The 14,628-nt window shown below is 44.1% G+C and overlaps 1 protein-coding gene across 1 annotated transcript; it reads right to left on the bottom strand.

The window, feature by feature from the left end:
* Positions 1 to 261: 261 nt before the first annotated feature.
* Positions 262 to 3,874, bottom strand: LOC119299702 (probable inactive purple acid phosphatase 1). The gene is made up of 11 exons (XM_037576862.1): positions 3,516 to 3,874; positions 3,201 to 3,267; positions 2,967 to 3,089; positions 2,753 to 2,845; positions 2,446 to 2,575; positions 2,216 to 2,297; positions 1,996 to 2,128; positions 1,690 to 1,895; positions 1,480 to 1,605; positions 1,056 to 1,365; positions 262 to 848 (listed from the first exon to the last, which is right to left on the bottom strand). Exons 1-11 carry the CDS (start codon positions 3,770 to 3,772, stop codon positions 543 to 545), a joined length of 1,833 nt encoding a protein of 610 aa, XP_037432759.1. The 5' UTR covers positions 3,773 to 3,874; the 3' UTR covers positions 262 to 542.
* Positions 3,875 to 14,628: the final 10,754 nt, after the last annotated feature.

Here is a 14,628-nt window from a genome sequence, read left to right as displayed (position 1 = left end):
GAATCCTTTGAAAATGCCAGCTGAAATGTCCTTTTTCTGCTAGGTTTTGGCATTGTTGGGCCTTTTTGTTTCTAGTTGGACTTCTCCTTGTCCTCACACAACAAGATTGGGTTCTCTCTGGTCCACACAGGATGTACTGTTTGCACCACGCAGCTTTAAAAATAGACAGCAATTGCAGGTTTCTGAAGGAATTGCATGCATACATTGCATTTGATTCTTTTCATAGAGAAACATCACAGTGTAATTTTGACCTGGCAGAAATTCATGATTGGTGTCCTCCTTTTGATTTTCTCAGAACAGTGGGAGCCTTGCAATCGTACTATACAACATGCTACACCTATCCAGCAGCAAGCAAGAACAAAACAAATTCCGAATTTCTGTTTCCAAAAGAATGCATTCAGAATTTAGTATAACCCTTGTGCTATTTTTGTTGAAGCAAAACCATTTATTGACGCGACTACAAAATTATGTACAGTAACTAGCTTGTTCGTCTTAGTATCCACCCATCCATTTGATTTCCCCCCTCTGGAAGTATTGGACCTTCAGGAAGCCAGTGAAGTCCTGGGGCAGTTGTCAACGGAGCAGGCAAGGACATCTTGGTAGTCGCGCGAGATCGTGAAGTGATCGTACACATTGCCGTCACGGCTCTTCTTGTACTCGAACAACAAGGATGAATGATTGAAAGCCGTGAGCTTGCCGAAACCGTGATCGAAGTCTCTGAAGTGACTCCATTGAATCTTTGAAGTGATGAAGTCTGAAAGGCTGGCACCGGCGCCACCGACAACCACATGCGTCGTTGCCTGGAACGGGCCACTGTAGTGATTCGATGCGTTAACAACACACTGGCTCTGCAACAAATCACAGATTGCAATCAGGCTTGTGATATTGTAATAGGAATGTAAACCTGAGCCTGCAAAACCGCTAGTTTTGTACTGTAGCATTACCGGCAATTGTACTTTATCAGATGCTGCCATAGTAGTATATAAAGGAACTTTACTTTTCCATCTACAAAATTACACGATTTGATCTCATGCAAATGCTAGTTAGGGACACACCTGGTACACCGGACATGTCCTTTCATAATTGTGGACGTGACCGTAGAAGGCAAGATCGACTTTGTACTTCTGCCAGAGCTCTTGCAGCGCTTCTCGTCCCATCGGTTCCTCAAATGTGCCTTCGAATCCATAGTAAGAGTTGGATGAGTACCCTAGAACACGGTGTGCAAGAAAGATGAGCCATGGCTGCTTCTGCCTGTCAACAGACGACAGGCAGTGCTCGATGAACTTGTACTGCTCGGTCCCTGGCCTCCAATCTTCTTCTGTGTGAGCAATGCAAAACCTGAACATGCCATAGTCAGTCGCGTACCTACAGAAGGATATACGTTGTGTCAGCAGTCAGCAATTGTTTTTCTTAAGACAAGTAAACTTCAGAACTCTATATGAAGGAATTTGTATGCCCATATTTAACTACCACGATTACCAAAATTTTGCACGGTTCTCAGCAGGAGTGTAGAACACAGTTTGTGCTGGAACACCACATTCTCCACCAGAGTCAAGATTTCCATAGAAGGAACCAGTTCCAGGCCAGTCCCTCTCATGATTACCGCTGCGAAAATGCTAGATCTTTTAGACATTAAGCAATATATGGCAACAACATATCGAAAGTTCTTAAACTTCATACTGAACAGACCTGCCAACCATGTATGGCACAGTTGAAGCAATCGGTTCTATCTGTGCAGTGAACTGATCCCACTGCGACAAATAACCATTCGCGTAGCAAATGTCCCCGATGTGGACCACCATGTCGATGTTTTCCAGGTCTCTAATGATCTGGTTAGTAGTGTTTAGCGAGCCTGGCTGGAAGTTATTGTACTCGTTGGAACCATCTGCCTCTGCCTGAAGAAACTTGTCAGAAAAGAAGAACCATTGCACCGGCAAAATGCCCAAATTGCTATATGAATCAAACTAGGATAGAGATGGAAGAACATATATCTACCTTCCCCATGTCCCCAAATATGACGACCCGTTGCAAAGAATCTTGTCCAGGATAAGGTGATGCCTTAAAGCTATATGACTTACTCCAGACGCGGGTACCATTTGGTAATCTATGGCCAAGCCTGTAGGTGTACCTGCAATGTTGCAGCAACCATGTTCGCTGAGTACCTGGATGGATCCTTATTTCAGAAGGGGCTAAACAGGAAAAAAAGATCACATACATCGAGTCTGGCCACAAATCCTTCAAGTAACTAGTATGAATGTAACCAGGATGGCGCCAACCAACAGTTCGTGCTGGTGCACCTGCATTTGAATTGTATATGCTTGGTAAATTCTGCATGTGGTACAATATAGCAGATCCTCATCTCTATTTACAATCTTAAAATCTCAAGTTTAACTAGCTTATGTTCATCTCAAAGAGAACACAGGGAAACAGAGGCATACTGCATACCACACATGCTGTTTCTGTCAAATGTCAATGTCCCGGCTGGAGAAAGGAACCGGCGTCCCCCCTTTTCACCCCATTCAACAAAAGGAACTGCTTCTTTGATGTCATATCCACTTGTCCAAGTGACTGTCATCTACAATGGTACTAATTCAGTCACATTCTTAGGTTTGTGAACACATTTATCAGGTAATAGTGTAACACATGTTCTTTTTATAAAATGTAGGTTCTTATCGAAAAGATGTTTCACATTTGGTTTGAGAAATAGCACATCCTAATACAGTCTCAGTTGCAGATTGGTAGCAAAGCTTACTTCGTTCCAAGATTTCCCTTGCGCCAAACGTGGGTAGACAGGCGCCTTTGGGTTCACAAACGTCACCTTGTTTGAGACAGCAATCAGCTTCGGCTGTGACCAAGTTGGTAAAAAGGATTCAGAGTTGAGAAATATGAAGAAATGTTTCTTCAGAATAACAGCGGAGTTGTTGTTCATGCAGACAAGTTCAGAAACTACTACAGTACATTTTTACCTTCAAGAGACCCCCAGAAAAAAGTGCAAATGAGAAATCTTCTCTCTGGTTGATCAGCTGAAGCTTCAGATAGCCCTTTCCAGACTTGCTATACCCGTCATTCTTGAACTTTGCAAATTGGTACTGCGATAAAAGAGCATGGAGACCTCAAGGTTCAGAACGAAAGTCTTCCAACAGACATTCGACATAGAACCCAAATCTCAGTTGAACGGAACGGGAAAAGAATCGGCCAACCTTGATAGGTGCTGTGCATAGCACTGGGGGATATTGCCTCTTATTCTCAGGCTCACAAATCGCGGCACTGAAAATTTGCAAACAAGAGAAACAGAACAGAGTCAAATCCTATGCTTTGCCATTTCAAGTACTCCATCTGAACTGATTTTTTTCTGAACTTGGGACAGAAGAAATCTATCCAAAATATGTCTGAATGCATTAAGTTCATGCTGAATATGTCCGAAAAAACTGTTGAGTTTGTGCTGCAATTGCGTAACGTGTAAATGTGGATGATAAGTAGTAGCAGAATAGCCAATACTACTGGACTGCTGTTACCTGAAATTGGCAGGAGAGAAGACTCCGATCCAGTCATCGCCGGAGGGGTCGGGATGGAAGAACTCCACCTCCACCCATCCACTGTACTGGCCCTCCAGTCCAAGAACCGCAGGGGACGCCTTGACGTGCGCCGCGTCGTCGACGGCGAGGGTGGTCCTCTCGACGGCGATCATCGACAGCGGCTGCTCGCCGTGGGCCGCCGCGGCGGAGCAGGCAGCCATCCATGTGACGGCCGCCACCCATGCCCACGGCCTCATGCTCTTCCCACCTTCAGAAGTTCAAGAAAATCCGAACCGAGGAATGATTCCGGGAAAAGGCGGCGGCTTCAGGGTCTTCTCGGAGCGAACCAAGAAAGAAAGGGACGCGGATTTATATCTCCAACAAATCATTGAGGTGTGCTGACACTGGAGACTGCGGGTAGATACGGGAGAATATTCCCAAGAAACCGGATTCGCGAGGGAAATGTGGCACCGGAAACCGGAGTATCAGTAGCCGTTTGACTGTTAGGGCCAGTTCTTTTGAGCTGTGGCTTGTGCATAAGCTGCAGTTAAATTAAGCCCGTGAGAAGCTGCAGTGAGAATAAACTCCCTTGGAATAAGCCATTCAATTCTTTTCTGTTTCTATTTGTTTAGCATATTTTCTGATAAACTAGTGAAAAGTTCATAATATCCCTTGAGGCATCGTTATGTACGTGGATTATTATTTGCATGGCCGCATGGGACAGGGGCGTCTTGTTCTGTTGGCTGAGCGGTGGCAGTTTTTTCGTAAATACAAGCAACAAAAAAGGCAAGGAGAAATACCGCTTCACTTTTTAAAGGGCTGCGCTCGGGAAGCTGCCCATCGCTGGCTTATCTCAAACGTGAAGGAAGCGGCTGCCGCTGGAAATTAAGCTAATCACAGCTAAATGAGTTCTTTTGGGCTTGAGCTTAATATTCGCCATAAGCCTCCCATAAGCTGGAAAAGAACTGAGCCTTAGTCAGTTAGTGCAAGAGCAACTCCAGAGCGGCGACCAATTTCGACTATGCACGTTCGTTTGGGTCGGCAGCATGGACAAAAAAATCAGCCCAACGAATCGATTCAAACCGATGCGCGTCCACTTTTCTTCCGCCTGCCGATCCATTTCCGACCTTCGAGTTTCATTTGCGTCGGTGTAGACACAAAACAAATGCGCGTGGTGACCGCCTACTCCTTCCTCTGACCCGCTAGTCGGTGGCACATTGGTCATCCTCTTTCATTTCAACAGCAAACCCTCGCTCGCCTCCTTCGTCGACGCCGCCACCGCCCATTTTCCGGTGCCTCTGCCAGCTGTCGGTGCCGCAACATCCCCCTCCTCCAACGCCGCCACCTCCCACGTCGCCGCCATCATCGTCTCATCGCCGGGGCTTCGAAAGCTTCCCACCCCCACCTCCCTGACACAGCTGTGACCAGGAAGCCGCCTCGCCGCCCCGACAGCTCCTTCGTCCTGACACCGGCACGCTCATCGGACGCCGCTAGGGTAGCCAGCTGGTCTAAGGGCGGCGCGACTCCCTTCGCCGGCCGGCTCCTTCGTCGGCGCCCGCAAGCTATTCGAGAGTTTACCAAGGTACAAAATGTACTCCGCCGACGAGTTCTTTTTCCATAATTTCCTTTGTGACTCCGATGATTCCTCTTCTGATGTGGAGGAGGAGATCTTGGCTGCCGTTTTAGTCCATCACCACCTCAATAGCCAGCGAATGTTGTTCCATGGCTCCATTCCGAAGCACCTACCTGCGTTGAATCGCAACCGAGAGAGCGGGCATTTCCTTCTTTGGAAGGACTACTTTGACACAACGAACTCATTGTTCAAACATCAGAAATTCCGGTGTTGTTTCCGCATGAGTAGGCATCTTCTCAACCGTATTAGAGAGGGGGTGATCGGATATGATGACTATTTCAAGTGCAAAGAGGATGCCTTTGGAAAGATTGGCTTCTCCTCTTATCAGAAATGCACTGCAGCCGTCCGGATGCTTGCATACGGAGTGCCTGGTGATCTCATTGAGTACGTCCGTATGAGCGAGTCTACATGCCTAGGCTCCATGTACAAGTTCTGCAGGGCTGTGATTGCTGCGTTTGGCCCTCAATACTTGAGAGAGCCGACTCCTTAAGGTACATCCCGCTTGTTGGCTATGAATGCCAGCAGGGGCTTCCCAGGGATGCTTGGTAGTATAGACTGCATGCACTAGAAGTGAAAGAACTGCCCTTCTGCTTGGCAAGGACAATGTAAGGGCCATGTCAGGGCTTGCACTGTCATACTTGAGGCCGTGGCATCACAAGATCTCTGGATCTGGCACTCTTTCTTTGACATGGCCGGATCACACAATGATATCAACGTGCTTCGACGCTTGCCGGTGTTTGCAAGGCTTGCCGAAGGCAACAACCCACCGGTGAATGTTACCATCAACGGTGTAACATCTCAATTTTCAATTTGAATGTTACACATAGGTCATCATATGCATATCATATTTTATTTGCATATTTGGTTGTGATCCTAGAAATCTTAAGCAACTCAAGGACCCAAGGAGAGAGTTGGAGATTTCATAAATTTTCATATTTGAATTTTATCAAATTAGAAAAGGGGATCATTTTGATTTTAATATTTTTCTCTCCAATTATTTCCAATATTAAAAATAAAAGAGAGAAGATAATATGACTTCTTCAAAAGAAAAGAATATTGGGGGAAAAATTTAAAATCAAACTAAAATTTTATTTGGACTTTATTTGCTATTTTATTTGAATTTAGGAAAATATGCATTTTTGAAAATTGCATTTTAGGCCAGAAAAATGTTCACTTTGATCTACACAATAGGTTTAGACGGTGAAATTGTTTCTGGTATTTTTAGAATTTTTTTTATAATTTATTAGGATTTTCTTGGGGCGAAATTTTATTTAAAAAAAAGTTTCCTGCCTGACTGGGCCGAAGCCCAGTCGAGCAGGCCGGCCCGCGAGGCGCCGCCGCCTTCCTCCCGCGCCGCCGCACGAACGCCGATGAGTCTGGCTCGGACTCCCCTGGCCGCCCCTCCCACAAGGCAGCCCCCTCACCCTTATAAGCCGCCGACCCCCGCCACCTCCTCACTTCGCCTCGCCGCCGCAAGCCCCGCACCACTGTCGCCCGCCGCCAGCGCCGCCCGCCGCCGCTTCTGTGCGTCTCCGCCGCCGCTTGCGCCGCCCGCCGTCGCTGCCGCACCTCGCCCGCGGCACTGCACCGCCGCCCACGCAGCGAGCCGCCGCCGCCGCCCCTGCCTCGCCCATGCTGGAGCCACCGCCGCTGTCGTTGACCACCGCCCCCGCCGAACCGGTAAAACCGATCCCGGTTTCTTCGGTTTTTTCCCGGTTTATCTTCCGGTTTTTTAGAAGTTAGGGTTTTCTTTCGGTCTTCCGGATGGATCTAAAGTGCGGACGTTCGTCTGTTATTACTCTGTAGCGAACACATTCATTCATTAGGGTTTCATAGCGAACGTTCGTGCGTTAGGGTTTTTCTTTTATTTTATTTTCGGCCAGGGATCTATCCACGATTAATTTTATCACAGATCAGTCCCTGATCTTCAAACCCTCGCAACTTTTTGCTCGCTTGTCCAAACCCAGTGAAACCAATGCCAAAATCTTCGTCTTGTTCCCCTTTTTCCAAATAACCTACTTGAACATGGTTTTGACAATTTAAAATTTGGTTGCAAGCAAATTTGAATATGAACTTCTTTTTGTCGTAGTTTGAGTTTCGTAGCTCCGATTTGGTTGATTATTTTTGCAAATCGAAGCTCTTTGGTTGAACTTTCAGTTCGGATCTTTTCATTTGAGTTTTACCCTTGCATCTTATGCTTGATTGCTTATGTATGCTATTGTTTGTTCATGATAGAGTTTCCGGAGTGCGAAGCGTGCTACTACGAGTCACTAGGGTTTTAAGATCGTCGGCAAGGCAAGTAACACTTTGATCATATCCCTTACTACCCAGTTTTTATGCATTAGTCTCAATCCTCACACATTGCATGAGTAGGATCTGTTTAACATGTGGGTTTTGGGAAGTAGTTGTTGAGGTAGTACCTATTGCCCCTTTATTCAAACCTTCGGAGTTACTATGTTACGCTTATTATACTTTGCTATGCTATGCTCGTAGACGTGGTTTGGTTTGAGTGATTCATGATAGTTGTGAGTATTATTATGAACTAAAGGTTTACTTAAGGTGGCTACTTTAACACACATCTGGGTGGATTGGTTTGTGGGCACCTGGGGAAATCCAGTGCTTTCCAAAGGAGAATCCTAGGGTATCCTTGTGATTTTTCCTATGGTTCGCCCCTCGGGCTCAAAGGGATCATTATGTAATTCATGATGGAAACTTCCGTGTGCAACCACAAGTCATTATGGACTCTGGCATGGTTGAGTAAGTTGTGGGAATCCTTTCCATGATGGGCTAGCATATGTTGGGGATTGTAGGTGTACCGGCCTATCTATCGGTTAAGGTGACCTCTTCGGAAAGACTGTGTCTCGGTCATCTATTTCTCAAACATCATGCAATGCGAGAAATACAATGGAGGAGATCGAGTGTTGTGGGGAAAAGTGTGTAAACCTTTGTAGAGTGTATAAACTAACCATGGTTAGCTGTGTCCCCGGTTATGGACATCTTGAGTATTTGGTGCTTGAATTACTATGTTGATATCATCACTTTACTTAATTAACTTGTTGGGTTAATGATTATTAATTTTGGGATTGAGATGGGGTTACCATTCTCGATGTTTTTCAACCAACCTTGTAGTTAAATAAAATATATTCCTTTGTTGTAGGAAAAAACTAGCTTTCTGCAAAAATAACCATAGAGCCTCCACTAGCCATATATGCATATAGTTATAGCCATTACTTGTTCATTGCTCTATTGTGTTGTCTTTCCAGCATATTCCATGTGCTGACCTACACAGACTGCAATGTATTATGTTGCAGAGTTTTCAGACGAAGAGTAAGGTGCGCTAGGTCGTTGTCGTGCACTCAGCTATGCCATTGGAGTTGATGGACTCATTTTACCTTCGAAGCTTCCGTTGTTATCTTCATTAGATGGCCTTCAGCCATATGATTGTAATAAGTACTCTCTTTGAGACATTCAATGTAATAAGTGTGTGATTGAACTCTGTTATAAATCCTTCACTTACTGTGTGTGTCAGCATTACCGATCAAGGGATGGCACTTATACACAGAGATTTGACCGTTTGAGGTCGGATCGCTACAAACGGCCACAACTACGACAAATGATAGTGAAGGAAATATGCCCTAGAGGCAATAATAAAGTTGTTATTTATATTTCCTTATATCATGATAAATGTTTATTATTCATGCTAGAATTGTATTAACCGGAAACTTAGTACACGTGTGAATACATAGACAAACAGAGTGTCACTAGTATGCCTCTACTTGACTAGCTCGTTAATCAAAGGTGGTTAAGTTTCCTAGCCATAGACATGAGTTGTCATTTGATCAATGGGATCACATCATTAGAGAATGATGTGATTTACTTGACCCATCCTCTAGCTTAGCACTATGATCGTTTAGTTTATTCCTATTGCTTTCTCCATAACTTATACATGTTCATATGACTATGAGATTATGCAACTCCTGAATACCGGAGGAACACTTAGTGTGCTATCAAACGTCACAACGTAACTGGGTGATTATAAAGATGCTCTACAGGTGTTTCCGATGGTGTTTGTTGAGTTGGCATAGATCGAGATTAGGATTTGTCACTCCAATTGTCGGAGAGGTATCTCTGGGCCCTCTCGGTAATGCACATCACTATAAGCCTTGCAAGCAATGTGATTAATGAGTTAGTTACGGGATGTTGCATTACGGAACGAATAAAGAGACTTGCCAGTAACGAGATTGAACTAGGTATTGAGATACCGACGACTGAATCTCGGGCAAGCAACATACCGACGACAAAGGGAACAACGTATGTTGTTATGTGGTTTAACCGATAAAGATCTTCGTAGAATATGTAGGAACCAATATGAGCATCCAGGTTCCGCTATTGGTTATTGACCAGAAGTGAGTCTCGGTCATGTCTACATAGTTCTCGAACCCATAGGGTCCGCACACTTAACGTTCGATGATGATCGGTATTATGAGTTTATGTGTTATGATGTATCGAAGGTTGTTCGAAGTCCCGGATGTGATCACGTACATGACGAGGAGTCTCGAAATGGTCGAGACATAAAGATTGATATACTGGATGACTATATCCGGACACCGGATGAGTTTCGGGGATCACCGGATATATATATATCGGAGTGCCGGAAGGGTCATCGGAACCACTGGAGAAGTAATGGGCCTTACTGGGCCTAGGGGAGAGAGAGAAGGGCTGCCTAGGGCTGGTCGTGCCCCCATGGGCCTAGTCCAAATTGGACTAGGGGGAGGGGCGGCGCCCCCTCCTTCCTTCTCTTTCCCCCTCCTTCCTTTTCTTCCCCCCTCCTTCCTTCTTCTCCTAGTAGGACTAGGAAAGGGGGGAGTCCTACTCCTACCAGGAGGAGGATTCCTCCCCCCTTGGAGCGCCTATGAGGGCCGGCCGGCCTCCCCCTTGCTCCTTTATATACGGGGGCAGGGGCACCCTAGAACACACAAGTTGATTGTTTAGCCGTGTGCGGTGCCCCCACACACCGATAGTCATAGAAGCAATAGTTGGCGAGACGACAACGATGCTTCGATGGAGATCAAGGTGTCAAGCCAGTGATGATGGTGATCTTGATGGTGCTTTGGAGATGGAGATCAGAGGCACAAGATGATGATGGCCATATCATATCACTTATATTGATTGCATGTGATGTTTATCCTTTATGCATCTTATTTTTCTTAGTACGGCAGTAGCATTATAAGATGATCTCTCACTAAATTTCAAGATATAAGTGTTCTCCCTGAGTATGCAACTACAGTTCGTTGTGCCGAGACACCACGTGATGATTGGGTGTGATAAGCTCTACGTTCACATACAACGGGTGCAAACCAGTTTTGCACAAGCAGAATACTCGAGTTAAACTTGACGAGCCTAGCATATGCAGATATGTCCTCAGAACACTAAGACGGAAAGGTCAAGCGTGAACCATATAGTAGATATGATCAACATAGTGATGTTCACCATTGAAAACTACTCCATCTCATGTGATGATCGGACATGGTTTAGTTGATATGGATCACGTGATCACTTAGATGGTTAGAGGGATGTCTATCTAAGTGGGAGTTCTTAAGTAATATGATTAACTGAACTTTAATTTATCATGAACTTAGTACCTAATGGTACTTTGCATGTCTATGTTGTTGTAGATAAATGGCCCATGCTGTTGTTCCATTGAATTTTAATGCGTTTCTAGAGAAAGCTAAGTTGAAAGATGATGGTAGCAATTACATGGACTGGGTCCGTAAATTTAGGATTATCCTCATTGCTGCACAGAAGAATTACGTCCTAGAAGCACTGCTAGGTGCCAAACCCGCTGCAGGAGCAACGCCAGATGTTATGAACACCTGGCAGAGCAAAGCTGATGACTACTCGATAGTTTAGTGTGCCATGCTTTACGGCTTAGAACCGGGACTTCAACGACGTTTTGAACGTCATGGAGCATATGAGATGTTCCAAGAGTTGAAGTTAATATTTCAAGCAAATGGCCGAATTGAGAGATATGAAGTCTCCAATAAGTTCTGCAGCTGCAAAATGGAGGAGAATAGTTCTGTCAATGAGCATATACTCAGAATGTCTGGGTACCACAATCACTTGACTCAGCTGGGAGTTAATCTTCCGATTGATAGTGTCATTGACAGAGTTCTTCAATCACTACCACCAAGCTACAAAAGCTTTGTGATGAACTATAATATGCAAGGGATGGATAAGACAATTCCCGAGCTCTTCGCGATGCTAAAGGCTGCAGAGGTAGAAATCAAGAAGGAGCATCAAGTGTTGATGGTCAACAAGACCACCAGTTTCAAGAAGAAGGGCAAAGGGAAGAAGGGGAACTTCAAGAAGAATGTCAAGCAAGTTGCTGCTCAAGTGAAGAAGCTCAAGTCTGGACCTAAGCCTGAGACTGAGTGCTTCTACCGCAAAGGGACTGGTCACTGGAAGCGGAACTGCCCCAAGTATTTGGCGAAGAAGAAGGATGGCAAAGTGAAAGGTATATTTGATATACATGTTATTGATGTGTACCTTACTAATGCTCGCAGTAGCACCTAGGTATTTGATACTGGTTCTGTTGCTAATATCTGCAACTCAAAACAGGGGCTATGGATTAAGCAAGGATTGGCTAAGGATGAGGTGATGATGCGCATGGGAAATGGCTCCAAAGTCGATGTGATTGCCGTCGGCATGCTACCTCTACATCCACCTTCGGGATTAGTTTTAGACCTGAATAATTGTTATTTGGTGCCAGCGTTAAGCATGGAAATTATATCTGGATCTTGTTTGATGCAATATGGTTATTCATTTAAATCAGAGAATAACGGTTGTTCTATTTATATGAATAATATCTTTTATGGTCATGCACCCTTGATGAGTGGTCTATTTTTACTAAATCTTGATAGTAGTGATACACATGTTCATAGCATTGAATCCAAAAGATATAAGTTTAATAATGATAGTGCAACTTATTTGTGGCACTACCGTTTAGGTCATATTGGTGTAAAGCGCATGAAGAAACTCCATGCTGATGGGCTTTTGGAATCATTTGATTATGAATCACTTGATTCTTGCGAACCATGCCTCATGGGCAAGATGACTAAGACTCTATCCTCCGGAACAATGGAGCGAGCAACAGACTTGTTGGAAATAATACGTACTGATGTATGCAGTCCGATGAGTGTTGATGCTTGCGGTGGGTATCGTTATTTTTGGACCTTCACAGATGATTTGAGAAGATAAGGTTATATCTATTTAATGAAACACAAGTCTGAAAAATTTGAAAAGTTCAAAGAAATTCAGACTGAAGTTAAGAATCATCGTAACAAGAAAATAAAGTTTCTACGATCTGATCGCGGAGGCAAATATTTGAGTTACGAGTTTGGCCTTCATTTAAAAACAATGTGGAATAGTTTCGCAACTCACGCCACCTGGAACACCACAGCGTAATGGTGTATCCGAATGTCGTAATCGTACTTTATTAGATATGGTGCGATCTATGATGTCTCTTACTGATTTACCGCTATCGTTTTGGGGTTATGCTTTAGAGATAGCTGCATTCATGTTAAATAGGGCACCATCAAAATCCGTTGGGACGACACCTTATGAACTGTGGTTTGGAAAGAAACCCAAGTTGTCGTTTCTTAAAGTTTGGGGCTGCGATGCTTATGTGAAAAAGCTTCAACCTGATAAGCTCGAACCCAAATCGGAGAAATGTGTCTTCATAGGATACCCAAAGGAGACTGTTGGGTACACCTTCTATCACAGATCTAAAGGCAAGATATTCATTGCTAATAATGGATCCTTTCTAGAGAAGGAGTTTCTCTCGAAAGAAGTGAGTGAGAGGAAAGTAGAACTTGATGAGGTAATTGTACCTATTCCCTTATTGGAAAGTAGTTCATCGCAGAAACCAGTTCTAGTGATTCCTACACCAGTAAGTGAGGAAGCTAATGATGATGATCATGAAACTTCTGATCAAGTTACTACTGAACCTCATAGGTCAAAGAGAGTAAGATCCACACCAGAGTGGTACGGTAATCCTATTCTAGAGGTCATGTTACTTGACCATGACGAACCTACGAACTATGAGGAAGTGGTGATGAGCCCATATTCCGCAAAATCTTGAGGCCATGAAATCTGAGATGGGATCCATGTATGAGAACAAAGTGTGTACTTTGGTTGACTTGCCCAATGATCAGCAAGCAATAGAGAATAAAAGGATCTTCAAGAAGAAGACTGACGCGGATGGTAATATTACTGTCTACAAAGCTCGACTTGTTGTGAAAGGTTTTCGACAAGTTCAAGGAGTTGACTACGATCAGACCTTCTCACCCGTAGCGATGCTTAAGTCCATCCGAATCATGTTAGCAATTGCTGCATTTTATGATTATGAAATTTGGCAAATGGATGTCAAAACTGCATTCCTTAATGGATATCTTAAAGAAGAGTTGTATATGATGCAACCCGAAGGTTTTGTCAATCCAAAAGGTGCTAACAAAGTGTGAAAGCTCCAGCGATCTGTTTATGGACTGGTGCAAGCCTCTCGGAGTTGGAATATACACTTTGATAGTGTAATCAAAGCATATGGTTTTATACAGACTTTTGGAGAAGCCTATATTTACAAGAAAGTGAGTGGGAGCTCTGTAGCATTTCTGATATTATATGTGGATGACATATTATTGATCGGAAATGATACTGAATTTCTGAATAGCATAAAAGGATACTTGAATAAGATTTTTTCAATGAAAGACCTCGGTGAAGCTGCTTATATATTGGGCATCAAGATCTATAGATATAGATTAAGACGCTTAATTGGACTTTCACAAAGCACATACCTTGATAAAGTTTTGAAAAAAATTCAAAATGGATAAAGCAAAGAAAGGGTTCTTGCCTGTGTTACAAGGTGTGAAGTTGAGTCAGACTCAATGCCCGACCACTGTAGAAGATAGAGAGAAAATGAAAGCCATTCCCTATGCTTTAGCCATAGGTTCTATCATGTATGCAATGTTGTGTACCAGACCTGATGTGTGCCTTGCTATTAGTTTAGCAGGGAGGTACCAAAGTAATCCAAGAGTGGATCACTGGACATCGGTCAAGAACATCCTGAAATACCTGAAAAGGACGAAGGATATGTTTCTCGTTTATGGAGGTGACAAAGAGCTCGTCGTAAATGGTTACGTCGATGCAAGCTTTGACACTGATCCGGATGACTCTAAGTCACAAACCGGATACGTATTTTTATTGAATGGTGGAGCTGTCAGTTGGTGCAATTCCAAGCAGAGTGTCGTGGCGTGATCTACGTATGAAGCGGAGTACATAGCTGCTTCCGAAGCAGCAAATGTAGGAGTCTAGATGAAGGAGTTCATATCCGATCTAGGTGTCATACCTAGTGCATCGGGTCCAATGAAAATCTTTTGTGACAATACTGGTGCAATTGCCTTGGCAAAGGAATCCAGATTTCACAAG

The sequence above is a fragment of the Triticum dicoccoides genome, chromosome 5A (genome assembly GCF_002162155.2).
Source record: "Triticum dicoccoides isolate Atlit2015 ecotype Zavitan chromosome 5A, WEW_v2.0, whole genome shotgun sequence".
NCBI classification, from domain to species: domain Eukaryota; kingdom Viridiplantae; phylum Streptophyta; class Magnoliopsida; order Poales; family Poaceae; genus Triticum; species Triticum dicoccoides.
This window is presented reverse-complemented; position numbering and strand designations above follow the sequence as displayed.